Here is a 25538-nt window from a genome sequence, read left to right as displayed (position 1 = left end):
GTGTAGATTCCAGACCAGCACTACTGGAGACAATTAAAAAAGTATTAAGACAGAAGAAAGAAAGAAAAAAGAATGATCACACATTTCCCAAGAGAACAGCAGAACACTGAATCAACAGAAAACACAGTACAGCAAGAAACTTGAAAACACACAAATACATAAACCCTAAAGCCAAAAGAAAAGATGCAAGCAAAGAAAAAACATTATAAGAACCTCATGAAAGCAATAAACAATCACATTTCAATAATCAGTCTGAATGTGAATGAACTAAATGCATCACTGAAAAATGCAGAAAGGCAAACTGGATAAGAAACCATGACCCAATTATTTGCTGCATCCAGCAAACTCATCTTGCTAGAAGGGATGCACATCAATTCAAAATTAAAGGATGGAAAATGAATTTCCAGGCAAATGGATCACAAAAAAGGACAGAAACTGCAACCTTAATATCAAACAAAACAATCTTTAAGCTATCAAAAATTTAAAAAGATGCAAAAGGACACTACAAAAAGTTGAAAGGTTCAATCCATCGACAAGAAACATCCAACCTAAAAATATATGCACTAACACAGGAGCACCAACATTTATAAAGCAACTATTAAGTAAACTAAAAAAGATATTGACTCTAACACTAGTATAGCAGGGGATTTGAATACCCCACTAACAGCCCTAAGTAGATCACTGAGGCAAAAAATCAACAAGGAGATCCAGAACCTAAACTTAACATTCGACCAAATGGACTTAATAGAAATCTGCAGATTATTCAGCCCAACAGCCACAGAATAAGCAATCTACTCATCACCACATGGAATATATTTCAAAATCGATCAAATCCTTGGCTATAAACCAAGCATAAACAAATTCCATAAGGCTTAAATCTTTCCATGCACACTCTCAGACCACAGTGGAATAAAAATAAGTATCAAAACCAACAACACTTCCTCAAAGCCCACAGAGACATGAACACAAATAACATGATGCTGAATAACTACTGGGTCAACACTGAAATCAAAGCAGAATTTAAAAGATTCCTGCAAACAAATGAAAATGAAGAAATTTTTACCAAAACCTTTGGGATGCCATGAAAGCAGTTCTAAGAGGGGAATATATCTCTATGAGCAATAAAATGGAAAGATCACAAGTGGAAAGTCTAAAAAAATCACCTAAGCGAGCTGGAAAGTGAAGACCACCAGAACCCCAACTTTAACAGAAGAATCTGAATCACCAAAATAAGAGCCCAAATACAGGACATAGAAGACAAAAATAACTTAGAAAATATCAACAACAAAAAGAAGCTGTTTTATTAAAATTAGCAAGATTGATGGACCCCTAGCCAGAATGACCAAGAAAAAGAGAGAAAAGTCCAAATAAACACAACCAGAAATGCAAAAGATGAAATCAGAACTGACCCTGAAGAAATACAAAAGATTATCAGAGATTACTATGTTCACCTATATGGAAACAAACTTGATAACCTAAATGAAATAGAGGACTTTCTGACATCACACAACCTCCTGGTTGAAACAAGAAGACATTGAGACACTAGATAGACCAATTTAACCCAGGAAATTGACTCTGTCATATGAAAACTACCTACAAAAAAAAAAAAAAAAAAAAGCCCTGAACGGGATGACTTTCCAGCAGAATTCTACAAAACGTACAAGGAGGAGCTGATACCAATACTTTTGAAAGTATTCCAGGCAATTGAGAAAGATGGAATTTCCCACAAATCATTTTACGAAGCTAACATCACACTGATACCTAAACCAGGTAAAGATCCTACAAAAAAGAGAGCTATAGTCCAATATCCCTTATGAACATAGAGGCAAAAATCCTTGACAAGATTCTAGCAAATCAGATCTAAAAACACACCTCAAAACTTATCCACTGTGACCCAGTAGGCTTCATCCCCAGGATGCAGGACTGGTTCAACATTCACAAGATCATAAATGTAATTAATCATCAACAGATATAAAAATAAAAACCACATGATTATATCACTAGATGCAGAAAAAACTTTTGATAAAATCCAGCATCCCTTCTTGGTAAAAACCCTCAAACACCTAGGTATAGAAGGACCATACCAAAAAAGAGTAAGTGCCATCTACAATAAACCCACAACTAATATATTGCTAAATGGACAGAAACTGGAAACATTTCCCCTACAAACTGGAACAACACAAGGATGTCCACTCTCACCCCTCTTGTTCAACATTGTGTTGAAAGTCCTAAATAGGGCAATTAGACAAGAGAAGGAAATCTGGGGTATCCAAATGGGAAAAGAGGAAGTCAAGTTATCCCTCTTTGCTGATAGTATGACTCTATACTTTGAAAATCAGAGAGAATCTTTCAAAAATCTGCTTGCACTGACAAAGGACTTTGGCAAAGTCTCAGGATACAAAATAAATGTGCAAAAGCCAGTTGCATTCCTATACACCAACAACAAACTGGCAGAAAGCCAAATTGAAAGCATGATCCCATTCACAATAGTAACCAAAAAAAAATGAAATACCTCAGTATCTTCCTAACCAGAGAAGTGAAAGAAATTTACAATGAGAACTGTAAAACACTGCTCAAAGAAATCCAAGAAGACACAAACAAAGAGATAGGAAGAATCAACATTGCTAAGATGCCCATCCTACCAAAGGCAATCTACAGATTCAATGCAATACCCATTGAGTTACCAACATCATTCTTCTCAGAACTGAAAATGACAATACAGAAATTCATATGGAACATAAATGACCACAAATATCCAAAACAATCCTTAGCAAATGAAACAAAGCAAGAGGAATTCCAGACTTCAAACTTTACTATATAGCTACAGTAATCAAAATAGCCTGGTATTTGGTTCAAGAACAGGCACATAGACCAATGGAACAGGAAAGGGATTCCAGAAGCAAAGCCTCAATTTCTCAACCAACTCATCTTTGGCAAAGCCTCCAGAAGCAACCACTGGGGAGAGGAGAACCTATTCAGTAAATAGTGCTGGGAAAACTGACTGACCACAGGACCCCTACCTATCACCATACAAAAAATTTACTCTAAATGGATCAAAGACCTAAACCTCAAACTATAAGAATCTTAGAAAACTCAGGAGACACCCTTATGGAAATTGGAACTGGCAACCCATTCCTATTCAGAACCCTAAATGCCCTTATCTTAAGAAATAAGATAGGCAAGTGGTACCTCATCAAACTAATGAGCTTTGCAAAGCAGAAGAAACTATCAAGAAAGTAGCCCACAGAATGGGAAAAAACATTTGCCAAGTATATATCTACTAAAGCCTAACATCTAGGATCTACATGGAACTCAGAAGCGCTGAATGGAATAAAACAAACAGCCCCATTAAAAAGTGAGCAAAAGTCATGAATAGACACTTCTCAAAAGAAGATATACAGGCAGCCAACAGACACATGAAAAAGTGCTCAGCCTCATTCATCATCAGAGAAATCAAAACCACATTGAGATATCATCTAACCCCAGTAAGAATGGCCATCAGTTATAAAACAAACAACAGATACTGGCGAGCATGCTGAGGAAAAGGAATGCGTCTACCCTGCTGGTGAGAATGCAAACGAGTGCAACCTCTTCGGAAGACAGTGTGGAGGTATCTGAAAGAACTAGAAATTGACTTTCCATATGACCCAGCAATTTACCTATTGGAATTATTCCCAGAGGAACTCAAATCATTCTACAAAAAAGATATCTGCACACATATGTTTGTTGCAGCTCTATTCACAATAGCAAAGACATGGAACCAACCATGTTGCCCATCGAAGCTGGACTGGATTAAAAAAATGTGGTACATATACACAATGGAATTTTATGCAGCCATAAAGGAGGACAAACCTATGGACTTTGGAGCAACTTGGATGGATTTAGAGTCGATCATACTCAGTGATCTATCACAGAAACAAAGAAGAGTACATATGTTTTCACTCATAAGCGGAACCTGAACAATTATAATACTATAAGAAAGCGATTGGCAGTAGAGGGAAACTATCACGAGGAGGGGTGGTATTGGCAATTGAGGGAAACTGTTAGGGGAGGAAGGGGCATACCTCATCAACAAGGTTACCTGCATATTCAATGTTTGTATACCTAACCCACATCTTTATAATAAAAAATAGAGCTAATCTATACTTAGAGTAAGCACATACTAAATGATTAATATTTTCCTTTTAAAAATTCAAATTTGTAGTTCTTTTCCTATAGCAGTATAAATCTTAAGTTTTTGGTAATAATGGGACATGGAAATTGATCAAGTTGGGAAATTGGGATGGACATATATTTAGCTGAGATAGTGGCAACTAGGTTTTATCTCAGTGGTTTTATTACTCGGCTTTTGTAATAGCTACCTAGAAAATAATTGAAAGGACATGTCCAGTTTCCATGAGAAAGAAAGCAGTAATCAATTAGCACCCTCTACCTTTTTATTGGTAATGAGATACTGTTGGGTCTTGTTATCTTTTATCATAGTGATCTCTGGAAATGTTTTACTAAATACAAATTCACAATAGAACTTAGTTGTATCTAAAAAGACTTGCTAAAAGTTGTCTTTATTTCCTTATTTCCTTTTAAGCAGATCATATTTATGTCTGCCAACCTGCATATATAAGTAACTATTTCCAAGCCAAGTTAACATTTATGAAATGTGGGACAGGAATACAACATTTCAAGAATGTTATTATTCTATGATTCTAGTTATAACTTGATTTGTAAAACATAAAACACCTTTTTAAGATGCTCAAAACCAATAAATTAATACATAATTATTGAATACTGTGTTTAAGTGCTATTTTACACACTCAGTGTATAGTGGTGAATAAACGGACAAGGTCCTTGTTCTTAAGAAACCTGTGTTTTAGTATATGTGTAGTGGGTTAATGGAGTGACTGAGAGTATTCAAAGTACTAAACTTAAAAGTAAATAAGATAATAAATACACAAGTGCCACATATTGATATAATTATTTGATAGCAGGTGAAGATTTTGAAATTAGGAGTATAGATAAAGCACAAGGAATATAAAGCAAAGAATAAGAAGACAAATACATATAAGTAGACTTAATTCAATGAAATTTTAAATAATGCAATAATTTATATGTACCTGAAAATAGGCATTCATAAATATAAGCATACATTGTCAAAATTTTAAGGAAAAAAATGACATTTCAAGAATAGTAGATTTTACCCAACTATTTCAATAATTGCTAGACCAAACAGATTGGAAAATTGTGAGAAAATAAATATTTGAAAACATAATTAAGGAGCTAAATTTACTTGACATACATATAAAAACATGAACCCACCAATTAGATGCAACTAATTTTTCTCCTACTACACAGGGAATGTGTCCATTAATGCCAACATAATGGGCTACAAAGCAAGTCTTAAAACATGCAAACGTTTGTAATCATACATATCTAACTTGTGCAAGTAAATCAGAAATGTATCATAAAAATAGAGATTAGAAATTCATTTTGATAATTTAAATATTTTTAAGTAACACCTCAGCAAAGAAAAATCGCATGCAATGCAATTAGTACTAATTTACAATAAAAGTAAGACAAATCTCAACAAAATATCAAAGCTCATCATAGCAGCTTAGGAGGTTCTTAAAGGAAAATCTATAGATCCAAAATCTCATATTAGAAAAGAAAGAAAAATAGTAATAAATGTGCCAAACAATGTTAGCAAAACATGCAGTAGCAAATAAAGAGAATGTTGTGAAATTTTATGTAAATAAATTTTAAAACATAGATAAAAACAATTAATCTTTGGAAAAAGATTTTCAAAAATTTAAGATGAAACAGCGAATCTGAATAGTAACCACTAAAATTTTGTTATCTTAAATTCTAAGGTTTTAGAGGGAAACTTTAACAAACACTTGAGAAACAAATGCTCCCTATCTTATACAGACTTTTCTAGTACTAAACAACTGAGAATGCTCCTAGAGTTAGGCAAGTAATGTAATCTTGACACCAAAACCAGACAAAGGCAGTATAAGGTAGAAACATTATAGACTAATTTCATAGTAATAAAGCAATGATAAAAAATTTTTATAAAATATGATAATAAATTAGTGGCATTATATACCATAATAAAATTCTTCAAACAATATATTAATGTTCTAAAATCAGTGAAGTCTATTAAAAACAAAAAAATCATGAAAAAACTGGTTTTATTTTAAAAATGCTAGCACATTTTAATTTTTTTTAAAAAAACCTATAGTTTTCCACATTAGGAAATTTACAAAGGAAAATCATGTGATATTTTAAATAGCTGATAAAAAAACAGATGATGAGCTTAACCCTATTTCAATTATTTCAATATTTAGCAAGCCAGGAATATAACTTTTCATAATTGATAAATAATATCTGACGGTAGTATATGTGGACTCTGGAGCCCACCTGGAATTAAATTTTAGTTCTACCATATTATTTTGGGGAAAATTACTTAACATTGTTGTGCCCAAAATTCTTCACTCATAGACGTAAATGATTTTTATATATAAATTACTTTGAAACATGTCTAAATAAATAGCTAAAAAGTGTTAACCCTTACTAAAATTGCCAACCATACTGGAAAGTGAAACATTAGATGTGTTCTTTTTAAAATCAGTAATGACACAAAGACAGTGTCTGTCACTGCTTCTATTTGACATGGTACTTAAATTCTTACCCAGAGCATTAGGCCAAAAAACAAAACAAAACAAAACAAAAACAACAAAAAAAGGAGAAATGATGTAAGTACAGATTAGAAAGAAAGTACTGTCAGTATTTGCATAGAAAAATTAAAATATCTATACAGAAAAATTATAATTAAAATGTTGTAATTAATTAAGCAACTTTGCTAGATACTAGGAATTATAAAAATCAATTGTGGCTTTATCATTGGCAATAACCAGAAAATCTAATAAGGTATCAATTAACAATGGAAAGTATAAGACATTTAAGATTCAGATGAGAAAATGTTTATAAAAAAACTATTACTGAAAGATATCAAAGAAAGTAGGAGTAAAATGAGAGATATGCTATACTAATAGATTAAAAAATCATACATACTTCTATTTATTCCCAAGTAATTTATAAATTCAATACAATCACAATCACATTCAATGGGAAAATCAAGCTTAATTCTAAAATCTGAATAAAAGTTCTAAAGGTAAATACAGATGCCATAACAATTTTGACTTATTTTAAAGCTATGATAAAGTTCAGAGATATCTTGACCTGGAAATAGAAAAACAGGCCAGTGGGAAGAATAGAGAATTTGGAAACAGACATAAAAGCTTCACAATTTTTTTTTTTTTAAGATTCAGGGGGACATGTGCAGGTTTGCTACATGGATATATTGTATAATGGTGAGGTTTGGCTTCTTGTTTACCTATCACCCAAATAGTGAATATTCTATCCAGTAGGTAGTTAGAAACTTGATATTAGACAGCAATAGCATTACCTGTCTATAAATGGTTTTAAATAATTACCCATATGGAAAAAAAAAATTAGATTTCTAGCTTGCACAAAAATGAACTCTACATTGATTAAAGATTTACAGATGAAAAACAAAACTTTAAATGCAAGTTTAACTGGAAAATGTTTTTATGGGAACTCATAACAAGGAAGAATTTTTTAAACAAGGCATAAAAAGCATAAACTATTAAGAAAATAAAGGATTAAATATTATGATATTGATTTTTAAACATTTTGCATAGCAAAAGTAAGCCAGAAATAAAGTGAAATCATTTGCTAAAGATGGTGGCTAGATATTTACAACATAAATTACAGGTGCAGGATCAATAGACATAATACATAAAAGATTCCCTAGAAATTGAAAAAAGGAAACTAATTAGAAAAATGTGCAATGAAAGTAATATTCAGTTAACAAAAGGAAACCTCAGCATACAAAATACGGTAAAGTTGTTCAACTTAATAGAAAACAAAGGAAAGGCAGTAAAAAATGACTGTGATTGATACCACTTAACACCCATGAGGTTAACAACTTTCAGATTTGAGTACTAGTTTTTCAGAACTGTGGAGTTTCTGAAACTCACATCCTATGATGTCGAGAATATAAATTGGTACAACTTCTTTAGATAATAATTTGGCAACATGGAGTTAGATTGAAGAGGTTCACATCCTCTGATGGGATAATCTCACTCTCAGGTATACAGATGTCTTAAAGGGAATCTCACATATGTGTTCAAGAGCACATGTAAGTGAATGTTCATTTCATCCTGATTCACTTATTGTGGTAAAAATCTGGAACAACCTAAGTGTTTATCAGCAGAAAAACATATATATATTAACTGTGATAGTCATATGATACAATAGCATAAATAAATTAATAAACTAAAGCTCTATGTATGTAACATTGATAAATCTCAAAAACAACGCAACCAGAAAAAGCAATTTTCAGAAAGAGGTGTACATGATACAAATAGAAACAATGTATGAAAATAGGATGGATGTGTACATGATGGGAAATATAAAAATATGTACATGCATACATACGCAAAAGAGAAGTGCCAAATTCAAGATTCAGAGGGTACTGCCATGGAAAGAATGGAAATGTCTGACATCACCTTCAGTGTTCACTGTGAGATGCCTGGAGAGAAAGCCAGGTGGGTCTTGACCTATGGTGAGGGGATCATCTCACCAGTAGAGATTGCAATGCTGTGATCAAGCTCAACTAATTTCTTAATTCATACTCCCAAGGTCTAAACTTCCTCAGTGTCTTCTGGTGGAGAACAGGTAGCATTTGCAGACAACCCCAATGGTAGCATTTACTGGTACCCCAAATCCTCATTGTCTATGCATTTTCCTACTGACAAGCCCATTTTCTTACTTTTCCTTGTGTCAAGTTAGGTGGTGGATACATTGAAGTTTGTTTTATTATTCTGTATAATTTCAGTTATTGAAAAAATTTCATTTGAAAAAAGGTGACAAAGTAGCAAGTCCAAAGTAGATATTTTCAGAAATCAGTTGATAAGTTGAGATAAATTATCAGTATGCCCTTTGGATTCAGTAATAAAAAAATAAATTTAAACAGCCAAGATATAAATCTGTTTCTATAGGCATTAGCTAAAAATTTTTAGAAAAAATATATTTATAAACATCCATAGGCATTCTAATATTATTTATTTAAATATTTACAGAAGTATTCTAAAACATTATATGTGTCACTATGTTTTGTTCTCCCTATTCTGAATACTGACACATTTAAATATCTTAGATATTTTGTGAAATACAGTTATTCTATACTTTGTTCTCCTTATTGCTGAAAGCAGTCTGAATAAAGGCATTTGAGGGAAACTTCAGCTTCCAAAAAATGAGGCTTTTGGTTTTTGTATTTTAATATTTTGTGGCCTCAGCCAACTCCTCCAGTATACTAATTGCTAATTTGTTTGCCTGATACATTTCCTTTGGTGGCAATTAGGAAAATGCTAATTTCCTTCTCTATGATAGGAAAAATCTACAGTGAGAACCCTTTTATGAGATGAATTGCACATAGTCTGCATTTTAAAATGCACATAAAACTAAACACTAACAATAGCAAATACATAATTATTATCCTGTATAAAATATCCATAATTTAAATCATGAAGCTAACATCAAATGTTCATATTTACCTTTGTACTCTAAATGAAATCCAGTGTAACTAACAGATCCATCACTTCGAAAAGCCAAATGCATTGTATTTGAGCTGCTTTCTATTCTCTCTGGTAATTTGCTGTCTTGAAAACTCCCAATCAGTGGGCTATTACTGTCTGGTCCATCATAGATATAGAGGAAGTCATAGTTTGGTTCTATGCTAAAGCTGGGGTCGGGGGAGGAAGAGTGAAAGAGAGAAGTAGAACAGGCTATTAACTATAATCGTCATATAATCTTAATTCAGTGCTTAAAAATAACAACAGACCTTATCAAAATCAGTTAATATAAACATTTTCTCCCAACAACATGTTGAATATGAGTATCAAATCAGCAGTGGGAAAAATGTTGATATTTTCAAATATCTTAAAGTTGATACTATGTCTACAGGAAATACAAGTGATTGTAAGGCAAACAATCTAGCTGATGAAAGGACACAGAATTTGGAGCCAGAAGTTGAGAGTTCAAGTCTCGTTAGTAATATATTCTTAAACAAATTGCTTGTGAAGTATGAAGGATGGTATCTATTTAATTTTTTTCATCCGTATATGTTGTATCATGAAAATGCAACCTTTTTTTTTCAATCAATGGTACTATTTGTCGTGAACTTTGAGTTTTATGAGCATTATTGCTATTTTAAAATTCAACTCTACATATCAGATTTAAACAAAAATTAAAATATACAACTTGCATTTAAATTACTTAAATGAAGCATTGCATATTGCATTAGGCATTCTTTTTCCTGAAGGTAAATATATTTTCTATTTTTGGAACTTAATGTAGTATAAATCAAACCAATACACTGTCAAAACTAGGTAATGTGAGAAAAGCTTGTAATTGAGTCAAATAAATATTTTTAATATTGCAAGATTTTCATATTGTAACTTGCCTTAATAACCTCCAATAATAAAATAATTGTTCCACAATGGGCATAGAACCCACATATTTAGAAGGCAGGAAATTTGTAGTTAATTTCACTATTATCTAACTTAGACTGTGGTAGAGAAACAGAATGAAAAAGATGGACTCATTTGGGTCAGTTAGAAAAGTTACACAGTTTGTGATATAAAAAGAAACTAATAAAGTTTGCAATTTTTAAAGATCCATCAGCAGAGAAACTACTTTGTGATGTTTTGCCATCTTTACCTGAATCTAACCATGAGATTTGTTAGGTGAAAATATTTCCAAATCTACGGAATTTATAGGAGTTACCTTTCTACAACTATTATCATCCTTATTGTGTGCATGTACAAGAAAGAAGAGCTCACTTTCTCAGTTTGTCCATAAACAGTGGTGAAGAAAGACTGGATAACGTAGAGGTTCTCAGACTTTGCTTACATAAGGGTCCCTCTAACTTGAGAAAATTGGGGACCGCCACTCTATTATATTTTGTTTTAACTTATACAGTAGCTTCACAAATTTAGTTCAGTTAATTTATTTTGAAATGTTTCCATGGATCTGAGGCCTGAATTTCGTTAACTATTGGTATAATATAGCCCAAATCAGAAGATTAAGCCTGATTTCATTACTTCTTACCCTTGTTCTGAAACAAAACACAACCTCTGAATTTTAGCTCCTTGAACAATAAGATTTGATGGTAATTACAACTTCCTATCTCACTGCTGACAGAATCACTAGAAACACGTTTCTGTAAATGACATATTTATTAGGATGGAAGGCTGAAAGTCTATTTAGCAATGGAATGCGGTACATTTCTTTTTAATTTTTAGTTTGGGAAAAATTAAGAGTCAAAGTATTGATTTATAACTTCTTTGAAATGAAAATAAAATGTTAGAGTCTTAGTTGTAATGATTGCTTTTACATGAAAAGCTGAAAGAACAATACATTTTAATAGTACATTATATTTTACAAGGTACTTTCATAAATATTAACTTGGTCTTGCCAATAATCCTGTAGTATAAGGGAGAGTTTATGATTTTCATTTTACCGAGTACACTAAAACCCTGAAAAGTCCGTGGTTTCCCTAAGGTCACATAATAAATGACAGAGCTGAAAATCAAATTCTGGTCATGCACTTTATGTAATACATCCTTTCACCCCCGCTAGAATAACTTTATAAGCAAATTAAGCCCTGTATCATACATCGTGATATTTATAATGTCTTATCTGTATTGATGTTTCCTCAACTGGGAAAATGGGGATAATAATGGTACTTAACTCAGAAAGTTGTCTTATAACAGGGTCCTGGAATATAACTAACATTATCATTGTGTTGCTTTGGTATTACAAATTAGCAGTAGCACTACAAATTATACAAATGTTCACCTACCAATGCCACTATAATTATAAAGTAATTCATATGTTCATACTTTGGCTAAATTTTTATGAGTTCATATGATCTTTACTTTAAAAAAAATATATTAGAAAATATTGTACACTTAAAACTTACACTTTACGTAACTACCAAGCAAGCCTTAGCACATTGGTGGCAGGAAATGGGGTTGTTTCTAGAGTCCATACACAGACTATGTTAATCTTAGTGAAGATCAGGGGTTTTTCTACTTAGGAAATATTTGAGTTGCTATTACTTGACAATTCCATTGAAATCTTAGGAGAGAGGGACAGGTTTTTTGGTACCAGGTATTGGCTCCAAGGGAGGAAACAGACTCATTGGAACAAATAACTTGCCCAAGGCAATACGTATGGAAGGGCAGAGCTAGGGCTCAAATCCAGGTACTCACTTTCCAACGTAGGCTGCGTCCCTCACTACTTCAGTATTAAGCTAACTCTGCAGTTTATACTGCTAAACAACGAATTAAAGTCTGGAATGCTTCTATGTAAAGCTCTATCATGAGACAAGTTCTGTTGATAAATCAAATAGAAATAATCTACCCAAATTCTTCTTTGTCAGCTTGACTTAATGAGACCACCAGAAAGAAAAGTAATTAGGAAGATGGGCTAGGTGGCTCAGTCCGTAATCCCGCGCTTTGGGAGGCTGAGGTGAGTGGATTGCCTGGGCCCGCGGGTTCGAGACCCGCCTGGGCAACTTGGCGAGACCTCATCTCTACAATAAATAAATAAATAAATTAGCCGGGCATGGTAGCGCGCGCCTGTAGTTCCAGCTACTTGGAAGGCTGAGGCGGAAGGATCGCCGGAGCCCAGCAGGTCGAGGCTGCGGTGGCCGGGAGCAGCCACTGCACTCCAGTCTGGGCGACAGAGTGAGACTCCAACTCAAAAATAAAAGAAAAGAAGTTAGGATGTCTTCCCAAGGCTAGTGGTGATGCTGTACATATGGGTTTTTAGATACTTCACAAAGGTTGTGGGTGACGCACAAGTGGGGAAAAAAAAAGTTGAAGTACTGACCTTTCAAATCTTGAAGCTTAGGAAAAAACTGAATTTTTTAAAAGCAGTGATAGTAAGTACAAGGAGGAAGGAAAGGTTATAAAGAAATCAAACTTCATGAGAAGTGACCTTTAAAGTGTTTCCCCTGCTCCGGAATTTGGTGAAAACGTTCACCCACTACCATTCAGAAGTGTTATTCAGGTATTCAAAGCTTTGTTAATTGCAAAGTGTTAGGATTGAGATTAGTTAAAAATAATAAAAATGCTATGTACCGAAACAAGGATTTGTCTAGTACAAATGTTAAAGCAAAATGACTACAAAATATTGTTTAAATATGGAAAGGTATAAGAACTCACCTGATAAATGCCAAGGAGATAACATAGTCTGCATTGACGGTGATAGTCCAGTCACAGTCTCTGCTGTGCGGATATGGATGAGGAAAGTTTGGCGAAAGAATAAAACCTGATGATCCTGTTAAATTGCCTCCACAGGGTGCTTCAATTTAAACAAACAAACAAAACCTCTTAAGAGATTAATACAATTTATTAGTTATCAATATTTGTGAATAAATGTCTTTAAAAGGGTTTATGAGGTTTTGTACATAAACCCTGACATTTATAGTACCAGATGCTTGGATGCTGCATTGTCTTTCAAGAAAGATCATTTAAAGTATTGAATACATGCATATGTACATGCATACAGTAAATGTAGTTCCTTTCCTGGCTTCAAGAGACAAAAAACATTGCATATATACTTCCTTCTCTTTCTAATACTATTTTGTTCAGGAAGAAAAGCATTGGTAAGAGTAGTAAAGATGCTTTCCCTCTAGTTACTAAGACAAATCTGAAGATTAAAAATTAGAAGCTTAGGAAAGCTTCTAATAATAAATGAAAGCTAATAATAAACGAAATGGTCAGATGTGAGATACTTGACTCTTTTTGTGTGTGTCTTCCTTAGAACATTTTATGTATTTAAGGAGGAAGACACTTTGTTGATAGTTAGTGAGTGAACATGAATGATTACTTGAATCCTAGGCTACTTAACAATAAAACACTCATACTGAACATTCGGATAGTCATAAATTCTAATTGCCTGATCGTTGATGAAAATGAGTAGTTAGTACAGTTGTTATTGCAGCCCCCCAAAAAGGTTTCTGTAGCACTTCAATAGAGATATTTAAAAAACTGTCAGTGAAATTCAGACAATAGATTCTTAAGGGGATTACTGCTGAAATTTTGTTAAGCACAGTTTATGTTAATATATATATATATATATATATATATATATATTTCACAGAGTTGGTATCTTCAAAAAAGAGATACATGAAGAAAAATATAGAAGTCCCTGGTGGTGGGGTGGGCGAATGGAAAATATAAATAGATATGTATATGTGAGAAAGGGACAGAAATTGGGGTTCTTCTGTTCTCACCATGCTTCCTACACATAACCAACACATCAGCATTCTTCTCATATCTGGGTTTTATAATTGTAGTTTTCAGAGATGCATATTATGATTCAGTTATAAGGCATTCAAATTCTTTTGACAGCATAAAACTGGTTTTGGGGGAAAAAAGGCAATTTGGTACTGTCAACATTTCAGCATTTCTGTTCTCTGCCTGAGTCTAAATATGCAAAAGCACCACTGCAGTTTGGTAATTCTGCTATTTAAATCATAGATGTCTGGTATGGTATTCCTCTTCATCCCTCTGCTACTCTTGTCCTCTTGTCCTCAGTGCCTCAGTCACTACCAGAAGATGATCTCAGCTTCTACTATATTGTCTATATTTTGTTGCTCAGTGCTCTCTGTTATGGTAGACCCTCCCCACCACTTTGCAATAATCCTTTTTTAAAATCAAAGTCTCTCCTAAGCTCTGATTAGTTTTTTATTTGACACGACTAAGTCCTTTGAAGGAGAAATGAAATCTCATTGCCGCTTTCTGCACCTTTGTGCTGTATTGACCTACAGTCCTGATTAAGATGACAAGCAAAGTTGGGCACCAAAGCAGGGAAGTGTTTCATTGTAGTGTTACAAATAAAAGTGCCAAAGTGTTCTTAATGAGAAGAATTACTGTAAAGTTGAGACTTGTGTTTATTTTAAGTTACATTTAGGAAGACATAATAATTTTTTTTATTACTTAGGCACTCTAGATATCTTTGTTTTTCCACCTCCCATTCTCTCCTCAACCTTTGCTATATCCCCTTTAACCACCTGGCTCCCCATGCAAGCACTTCTTAGTTTGTCCTTAAATGAGGTTTATTGACAAAAATAATGGAGACTTTTCTGCTTTTATCTTTCTTTCATATCTGTGGTCATTCTTAACTGTTGATTTTTACCTTAAACTTACTCTCCGCATTTCTGGAATTTCACCTCTGATTCTCTTCTAGTGTCTTTGTACAGACTTCCACTTTACTGTCAGGCAATTCTTCCCTTATCTCACCTTATAGTCTTGGTGTTCTTCTGAGTTCCTTGTTTATTATTCCTAATTTTTACTTTGTTACATTTTTTCTTATTGACCATATTCAAATTTATAATTTGTATCTTATATTTTGTATACACTGATAACTCCTTCTACAGATTTCTCGGCTGAATTCTAAACCATATGTCCTAGTGTAGAACCTCGTTGTCTATAGGCCTGTCAAACAGAATGCCCCAAATACTCAAACCTCAAATCAAATTTGCTTCTCCTCCTGCATTAGCAAATTGTTAGAAGAGCACTATCATCCACCTAGATTCCCAAACTAAAGACCTAAGAGTCTTCCCTTTACTTCACTGCATTCTTATAGCCCATCTATCAAGAAGCCTTGCCAAGGCTCTACTTCATAGGTATTTTCAACCTGCCCTTCTTTCCTTGCCTGCTTTCATATTTCCACATCTACCTCTTCTCTCTAGAATTATTGCAATGGCTTCCTGTAATCTAGTTCTCCCCCAGTTTTTCCCAGTGAAAACATCTAATCACATTATGCCTATAGATGAAATTCTGCAGAAGTTTCACATTTCCCAGAAGATAATGCCCCAACTCTAGTACAACATTCTTGACCTGACCCCTCCAGCCTTTTCAATCTCATCAGCCCTCACGCTAGACACATAAATCATATTCAAACACTATCAAACTGCTCATAGTTCATTGTACCTCCCTGACTTTGCTCATTTTATTTCTTATTCCTGAAATGTCTTGTTCCCTTTTACAGTTACATAACTCTTACTTATGTTTTAAGATACATCACTGCCTGCTGGAAGTTTTCCTGAAAAACGCAGTATGTGTTCTGCCTTAGCACTCTCCAACCCACTCTGATAGCCATGGCAACCTCTACCTATCTCCATCATTTCCCTTACTATATTTTATTTAAATATTCCACTCAAGTGTTAGCATTCACCACTAACAGATAAACTAAAGACTGTGTCTTATACGTAATTTTATACCTAGAATTCAGCACATACTATGTATTCCATAAATGTTGAACTGCTAGTGGCTTTATATATTGATTATGAAAATACAAAAGATGACTGTATGTGTGAATGCACAGTCTAATCTGTAGCTATGTATTTTGGCTAAAATAACAGCATATTTTGCCTTTGGGGATTTAAAAATTATATGAAAAATAGGCAATAATGTATAATTACAAATGCATATACAAGCATACCTCAGCGATATTTCAGGTTCAGTTCCAGACCACAGCAGTGAATCATAAAATTTGGGAGTTTCTCAGCACATATAAAAGTTATGCTTAAAGTATAATGTAGTCTATTAAGTGCACAATACCATTATGTCTAAAAAATGTGCATAACTTAATTTTTAAAATTTCTTATTGCTAAAAAACTGCTATGGTCATCTGAGGTTTTGACAAGTCATAATCTCTGTGCTAGTAGAGGGTCTTGCCTTGGTGTTGACAGTTGCTAGTTGATCAAGATGGTGGTTGCTAAAGGCTGGGGTGGCTGTGGTGATTTCTTAAAATAAGACAGTGAGGTTTGCCACATCAACTGACTCTTCCTTTTGTGGAAGATTTATCTGTAGCATAAGCTGCTGTGTGATAGCATTTTTACCCACAGTAGAACTTCTTTCACAATTGGAGTCAATCCCCTTAAACTTGCTACTGCTTCATCAACTTCAGTTTATGTAATATTTTCAATCTTTTGTTGCCATTTCAACAATGTTCATAACATCTTCACTAGGGGTAGATTCCATCTCAGGAAACCACTTTATTTGCTCATCTTAAGAAGAAACTCTCATTGTTCAAGTTTTGTCATGAGAGCGCAGCAATTCTGTGGCATATTCAAGCTCCATCTTCGAATCTAGTTCTCTTTCTATTTCCACCACATTTGCGGTTACCTCCTCCACTGAAGTCTTAAGCCCCACAAAGGTATCCATAAAGTTGGAATCAATTTTTTCCAAACTCCTGTCAGTGCTGATATTTGGACATCCTCCCATGAATCACTAATGTCCTTAATAGCATCTAGAATGGTGAATCCTTTCCAGAAGATTTTCTATTTACTTTGTACAGATTCATTAGATAAATCACTATCTATGACAGCTATAGCATTATGAAACATATTTTTTAAATATTAAGACTTGAAAGATGAAATTACTACTTGATCTATGGGCTGCAGAATGGATATTATGCTAGCAAGCATGAAAAAAACACTCATTTTCTTGTACATCATCAGAGCTTTTTGGTGACCAGATGCAGTTTAATGAGAAGTATATTTTGTAAGGAGTTTTTCTTATTTTTCTGAGCAGTAGGTCTTAATAGTTGGCTTAAAATATTCAGTAAACCATGCTGCAAACAGATGTGCTCTCATCTAGGCTTTGTTTTTCCTGAGCACAGGCAAAGTAGATTTAGCATAATTTTTAAGGACCCTAGAATTTTTGAAATTGTAAGTGAGCATTGGCTTCAGGTTAAAGTCACCAGCTACATTTGCCTTTAACAAGAGAATCAGCCTTTTCTTTAAAGCTTTGAAACCAGTCATTTACTTCTCCTCTCTAGCTATGAAAGTCCTAGGTGGTATTGTCTTCCAATATAAGTCTTTTCATCTACACTGAAAATTTGTTGTTGAATGTAGCTACTTTCATCAGTTATCTTAGCTAGAACTTCTGGATAACTTGCTGTAACTTCTCCATCAGCACTTGCTGCTTTACCTTGTAATTTATGTTATGAAGACAGTGTCTTCCCTTAATCCTCTTGAACCCACCTCTTCTAGCTTCAGACTTTTCTTCTGCAGCTTTCTCTCCTCTCTAAGCTTTCACAGAATTGAATAGAGTTAGAGCCTTGCTCTGGTTTAGGCATTGGCTTAAGACAATGTTGTGTCTGGCTTGATCTTCTATCCAAACAACTAACACTTTCTTCATATCAGCTATAAGCCTGTTTCACTTTCTTATCATTCCTGTGTTCTCTGGAGTAGCACTTTTAATTTTCTTTAAGAATTTTTCCTTTTCATTCACAACTTGGTTACTATTTGGCACAAGAGGCTTAGCTTTCGGCCTATCTTGACTTTCAATATGCTTTCCTCCTTAAGTTTAATCATTTCTAGCTTTTGATTTAAAGTGAGAGATGTATAACTCTTCCTTTCACTTGAACACTCAGAGACCACTGGTCTAATTTCAATACTGTTGTGTCTCAGGGACTAGGCATGTTCAAGGGGAAGGAGAGAAATGGGGGAACGGTTGGTTAGTGGAATAGTCAGAACAAACTCAACATTTATCAAGTTTGTCATCTTATATGGGTGTGTTTTGTGATGTCCCAAAACAATTACAATAACAATGTCGAAGATCATTGATCATTAATCTCTATAACAGATGTAATAATATGAAAAGTTTGATAAACTGCAAGAATTACCATAATGTAACAGAGAGACACAAAATGAGCACATGCTGTTGGAAAAATGATGCTGATACAATTGCTCAATGCAGGGCTACCACACTGAAAACAAAAAACAACAACAACAAAAAAGCACATAGCAACAAAGCACGACAAATCGAAATTCAATAAAATGAGGCAATGCATGTATGAAGTCTGTATGCATGTATATATGCATAAAATAGTGGAATTAATTTGGTAAAATATTCTATGTGATTTTTATAAAGTGCTAAAGAGATTGGATTATGTGTAATTTAGGAGGAAGGGGGAGCAATTTTGTTTGTTTCAATTTTCCTTATTTTTTATGAGGCCATTTTTTATTGTTAGAAATTTTATACAAATACATGCATAAATATGTATGCTGTACATCTATATACTTTATCATAAAACATATAGGAAAATCTCTTATGTATAGTTTTTAGTATCTTACTGGACATTTTCCATGAGTATACTGTTATTTGGATATAAGAACTATCATCTAACATTTTTATTCTATTATTTAAATTATCATTATTATTTCTTAGCAATAGAGGTATCACTATCATGCCTAGGCTGGTCTCAAACTCCTGGACTCAAGCAATCCTCCTGCCTCAGTCTCCCGAGTAGCTAGGACTACAAGAGCACACTTATTTAAATCATTTATCAAAGTTTTCCCAATATAATTCAATGCTGTGGTTGATTTTGAAAATCTGTGAAAGTCAGTGAGACAAGCAGAGATGTTATCTGACATTTATAAATTCCAAACACTCAGTGAGTAAAGAAAATATCCTCTTTTAAATATACTCAACTTTAAATAGCATTTAGAAATGATTTTATTCCTGCACATCTAATCTTAAACCATTCAAAATATGTCAGAAATTCAGGAATTAAATTTCAATTCGTTTCCCTAGAATTCTGACATTGATGATATTTTTCTGAGTATAATTGCTTGTGAGGCAGTTAGATGGACATCAACTATTGATAATTATTTTACAAATTTCTTACTTTTTTCTCCTTCAATTTTATTTGTGTTTACTGCTTTTCTCAGATTCCTACTCACACTACCGTGTTTCTTATTTACCTTTATATTGAGTATTGCTACTTTCCCTCTGGCAATGTCAAAGTAATCTTCACACTGTCAATTTTGTTAGAATGAATTCTCTTAACTCTCTTAAAGATGATGCCCTTCTGTTTGGTAATTGCTGTAAGGCTGGCTACTTCTACATGCAAGCAAAATGCCTTATGCTCCGGGGTCTGAGACATAGACTTATGAAGTTTCTAGAAAGTTCAGGGTTTAATCTTTGGCATAATATTTCCAATCATGGAGTTCTTTCTTATCAGTTTCAGAGGTCAAGCTTTCTGCAGCCTTAGCAATTTTTCAGACATTTTTAAATGTTATTTTCTTCCTCAGAGAAGCTGTAATGCATATCTTCTCCTCGAGCTATCTTTTCCTACCAAAAAAAAAAAAAATACACAGTACCATAATCCATATAAAAACTTTCTACTATCTGCTCAATTTAAGTAAGATTAAGTGCTTTGTTCCTTTTCTAGATTAGGACTTGCTAGCTATCTAAAGCATATCCTTGTCTATAAATTAAATTTTATAATAGCCTATCTCAGAATTATTTAATCATTTTGTATTTTGGATTTTAGTGCTTTCTAGAATTTCAGTTTAAATTGTTTAATATTTTAAGATTTTTACATAAAAGCATCTGACATGTTATAATTCCTCTGGTAATTCTAATAAGCAACATTCTTTAACCGGATCTAAGAGTCACAATAAAGTAAGAAGTTGTATGGTAACTCTGTGGTGTACTATAATGTCTATTATTTACTCTTTACATAAAGATTTCCTTTGAAAATTGCAAATTAAAACCACACTGAGATATCACCTAACTCCCATCAGGATGGCCATCACCAATAACTAAAAAAATAACATGTTGGAGAGGATGCTGCGAAAAGAGAACACTTCTACACTGTTGGTGGGAGCGTAAACTAGAACAGCCTCTGTGGAAAACAGTGTGACAATTCCTAGAAGATCTAAAAATCAACCTTCCATATGATCCTGCAATCCCCCTACTGGGACTATATTCAGAGGAACTCAATTCACTCTATGAAAAATATACCTGCACACGCATGTTTATCGCAGCATTACTCACAATAGCAAAAACATGGAAACCATGAAAAGAGGACTGGATAAAAAAATGTGGGTACATATACATGATAGAATCTTATGCAGTCATAAAGAAGGAAAAAATTATGAACTTTGCAGCAACTTGGATGGACTTAGAGTCTATAATACTCAGTGATCTATCACTGAAACAAAGCACTGAGTACCACGTTCTCACTCATAAGTGGACCTTGAACAATGATCATAATACTATAAGAAGGGTTTGGCAGTAGTGGGAAACTGCTGGAGAGAAGGGACAGGATTGGCAGTAGTGGGAAACTGCTAGGGGAGGGGCAGCACACCTCATCAACAAGGAAACCTGCATGATGGATATTTGTATACCTAACCCTGAATTGTACCCCACATCTTTAAAATAAAAATTTTAAAAAGTTCCCTTTGAGATGTATGGTCAAATTTCAAATTAGATTATAAGGTTTTAATGTAATTGGAATTTTTCAGATTAGTAGGGTAAGACATACAAATATCTTGAAACAAATATGGACTATTGTTTCAATCTCTTTTACTTTGTAAAAGTTTTTTAACAGGATTTTTTTTCTTGCTTTTATGAGTGCAGTTATTGCAACTGTAAATTAATTGATTTTTTTTACTTAAAATCTTGCAATGGTGCATGAAGAGTAACACAGACATAAACAAAAGTTTTAGTAGAAAGAGAGATATGGCTAAATCTGAACTGTCCCAAGCTATTTCATTATTTTTTGTTTTTTAAAGAATCTCTTAAATAAGTTTACTTTCTTGTCATCTGCCTTGTTTTTTTTATATTTCTTTTGTTTTGTTTTTGCTACATTTAGTGTTTTTTTAAAATCCAACATATAAAATAGAGAAAAATATGTAAAGATTCAGATTTTTAAAGTTTTTACTTCAAAAGAAAATAAGTTTTTAGCAACAGGGAGCTTCTCTTATTTCATTGCTAAATTCTCATTGCTGAGAATAGTGTCTGTGACACACTGAATGACTAATAAATTTGATTTTGTGCTTTCACGCAATAAGTTACAAAATGGGTTAAGATAAATCTGAATAATTGATTGCTTGAGTTTGCTCGCTTCGGACTGAAGATCTGAACACTCTTTTCTTATTTCCATGTGACTTTCAGAAATAAATCACTGTGAAATTATATTGAAAATGCATTTATGAGTTGGATATAAATGAACAAAAATAAGATTCTCTTTCTAAGACATGCTAAATTTGTATGTGCTGAACAAATGTTATTAGCAATACAATGATGAACAAATCATGCAGTCTTTTCTCAAGTTGCCTACAGTGCAGTAAGGAAAGAAAATGTAAGTAAATAAAATGCTGAGTAGAGAAATGTAGTTTTGGGAAAAAGTATTGTAAATTCAAGATGACACCAATATTAAAACCCTTGAACAAAATGTTTAAGATTAAGCTATTTTAATTATAATAGATTTTCCCACCATTTTTATTTCAAAAGTGGTTCAATCCCTTAATTGTTTAACAGACCCATTATAGAAATAAATTGTATCCTAATTTTCTAGAATCTGACTTGGAAATTCAAGAACAGAGCATGGAGACGAAAGGCAGCCAGTTGGAAGTAAGAAGCAAATTGCTACAACTTCTTAGACCATCAAAATAAAAACTGGTCTTCTTTTGTATTAAATGAATAGAATAGAAGTCAAAGTTTTGAAACTTGAACAAAGGTTCTGATAAAATGTTATTTCTTAGAAAAAATAAAGATTTTAGAGGCAGATCAATAAGGCCCATATTAAATATAGAATCTGGATCCACTGCTTAAATTTTAAAAGCAATGGATAACTTCATTTATAAAGTTAATAAAAGAAGATAGGATTTTTTAAGAGCTTTAATTTGCAACATTTTTAGGGTCTTAGAACCACTGAGAATTAAATGAAATTATGGACCATGGGAAAAATAATGATAATTTACAATGTTGTACATTTTGGGGTGGATCATGGTCCTCTGAAATATTAGACCTTCATATAGAATCTACTCTTAAATATGTTTTTTAATAACAGCAATATGGTCGGGCTCGGTGGCTCAGCCTGTAATCCCGCGCCTTCGGAGGCCAAGGTGAGTGGATTGCCTGAGCCCGCGGGTTCGAGCGGTTTCGAGACCTGCCTGGGCAACTTGGCGAGACCTCATCTCTACAATAAATCAAAAAATTAACCGGGCGTGGTAGCGCGCGCCTGTAATTCCAGTTAACTTGGAAGGCTGAGGCGGAAGGATGTGAGCCCAGCAGGTTGAGGCTGCAGTGGCCGGGAGCGGCCACCGCGTCCAGTCTGGGTGACAAAGTGAGACTCTAACTCAAAAAACAAAAAAAACAAAAAAAACAAAAAACAGCAATATAAGTTTTTAGTTGTTATTTTATATTATAAATTTTTAATTATTATTTAATTCATACCTATACAGACTGGTGGGCTGGGCTGCCAGAAGTATCGATTTTCCACCTGAATACATGTTATTCTTTCCTCTCCTTGAAGCTCATATCCTGGGTCACACTGAAAAACAACAGTGTCCCCAGGTTCTCTTCCATCCCCATTCCGAGTCCCATTCATGGGGACCCCTGGGTCACGACATGCAGTGGCAACAGAACCTATCAAAAGACAGAAACAAAATTTTAGTTTTGATACTACCAAAATCAATTTCAAACCAAACTCTAAATGTAAAGTTTAGAACCTTCCACATATCTATGTACTCACATGTACATACACACACACATACTGTGTGCACATAAAACTGGTGAAATCTGGATAAGGTTGGCAGATTGATCAATGTCAATTTCCTGGTTGTGATATTCTACTATAGACCTGCAAGATGTTATTTTTGAGGAGAAACTGAATGAAGGGTATATAGGAAAACTCTGTATTATTCCTTAAAATTGCATATGAATGTACAATTATCAAAAATGAAAAGCTAAAAATCATTAGAAAAGAGGAGATGAGTATGAAACCACAGGAAAACCACTATTCTTTTTATATGCACAATATATGGCGCATTTACTAATTGAGTTAACTCTGATTACTCAGGTTAATGGAACAAGATATTATTTTGAATTATCAGGAAGTAGATTTACCCTAATGCATATGCCAATTAAGTATCAAGAAAAAGAAGCTGTTAGTCCGTTTAGTGAAAATTAAAGTTTATTCATAAATGTAGGATTCAGCACTTGTATAATTTTTTTAAAATGATTTTACATGTTAAAATAATGACTCAAATTTCTGGATTATAGACACGACCAATATTCATTCATTTATTCACTGACAAATTTAGTGTATGTTGGGCATTGTTCTAGGTGCTGAGAATACAAACAAATGGCAGACACAAATAGAATTGAACTGACTTTAAATTTTTTGGATAGTAGTGGTACTGGTAAACAGATTATATTGTATATATCCCTAGTAGATTTATAGGTGGGTACCTAAGTAGGTAGATATATTCAGTTCATATATACATATATATATGTATGAACTGAATATATATATATATCAGTCTGTTAATCTATCCAGCAAACGTTTTGCAGCTCATCAAATACATGTATATACATATATATGTAATATATATATACATGCATTATTACAAAGCTGTGTATGTATATATATATATATATATATATATATATATATATATATACACAGCTTTGTAATATTTTGATTCTTAAAGGTGTATGGGAATCAAGAGGACCACAGCAATAAAGAAACAAACAAACAAAAAAAACTGGTGCTATGTTAACTTTTTTTTTTAAGATGTGAAGTACAATTCAGGATTAGGTTCATAAGTGGTCATCGTATAGGTGAAGTCTGGGCCTCCCATTGGTCCTCATTTTGCAAGTTTGGGTTCAAGTACCCTTACTGATGTTATGTGTCCCTTCTCTCCCCTGGCAGTGTCCCGCTACTGCCATTCCCTTCCATGCAGTATTATGATAAATATTCAGGGTCCACTTATGAGTGAGAACATGCGGTATTCAGTTCTGTGATATATCACTGAGTATGATGAACTCTAAATCCTTCCAGGTTGCTACAGAGTCCATAATTTTGTCCTTCTTTATGACTGTGCAATATTCCATTGTGTATATGTACCACATTTCTCTTTATCCAGTAAAAAATAATTTCAGTGAGCAGGATAGTTGGTTCTATGTTTTTACTATTGTGAATAGTGCTGCAATAAACATGCATGTGCAGGTATCTTTTTTGTAGAATGCTTTGAGTCCCTCCAGGAATATTCCCAGAAGGATGTTAACGGATTGATTGTATGGAAGGTTGATTTTTAAATCTTTTAGGAATCGCCACAATGTTTTCCAGAGAGGGTATACTAGTTTACACTCCCATCAGTATAGTATTAAAGAAGCTTTACCTTTTCTCTGCATCCTCTCCGACATCTGTTGTTTTTTGAGTTGTTAATGATGGCCATCCTGACTGGAATTAGCTGGTATCTCAGTGTGGTTGTTAAACTTAATACTGCATCAAGGCAGCGACAATAACAAAAAGTAGTTACACACATACATACATATGTGTGAGTGTGTTTGTGTTTACGATTGTAAAATGATTAATTTTTAAAGTTAGCTTTTTAAAGAGGAAAAAATTGTTTA

The 25538-nt window shown here is 33.6% G+C and overlaps 1 protein-coding gene across 1 annotated transcript in view; it reads right to left on the bottom strand.

Moving 5' to 3' along the window:
* Nucleotides 1-25538, bottom strand: part of CSMD3 (CUB and Sushi multiple domains 3) — a 509139-nt gene that overhangs the window by 300479 nt on the left and 183122 nt on the right. Inside the window, exons 17-19 of the mRNA XM_021706867.1 lie at nt 23355-23546; nt 13314-13452; nt 9636-9823 (exon numbers count right to left, since the gene is read on the bottom strand). Of these exons, the coding sequence (XP_021562542.1) occupies nt 9636-9823; nt 13314-13452; nt 23355-23546 (519 nt within the window). The remainder of the gene's footprint in view (nt 1-9635; nt 9824-13313; nt 13453-23354; nt 23547-25538) is intronic.

This window comes from Carlito syrichta, unplaced genomic scaffold (genome assembly GCF_000164805.1).
Source record: "Carlito syrichta isolate Samal-C Ts95f unplaced genomic scaffold, Tarsius_syrichta-2.0.1 Scaffold316182, whole genome shotgun sequence".
Taxonomy (NCBI): Eukaryota; Metazoa; Chordata; class Mammalia; order Primates; family Tarsiidae; genus Carlito; species Carlito syrichta.
Note: the sequence above shows the minus strand (reverse complement) of the source record. Positions and strands in the feature narration are given on the sequence as shown.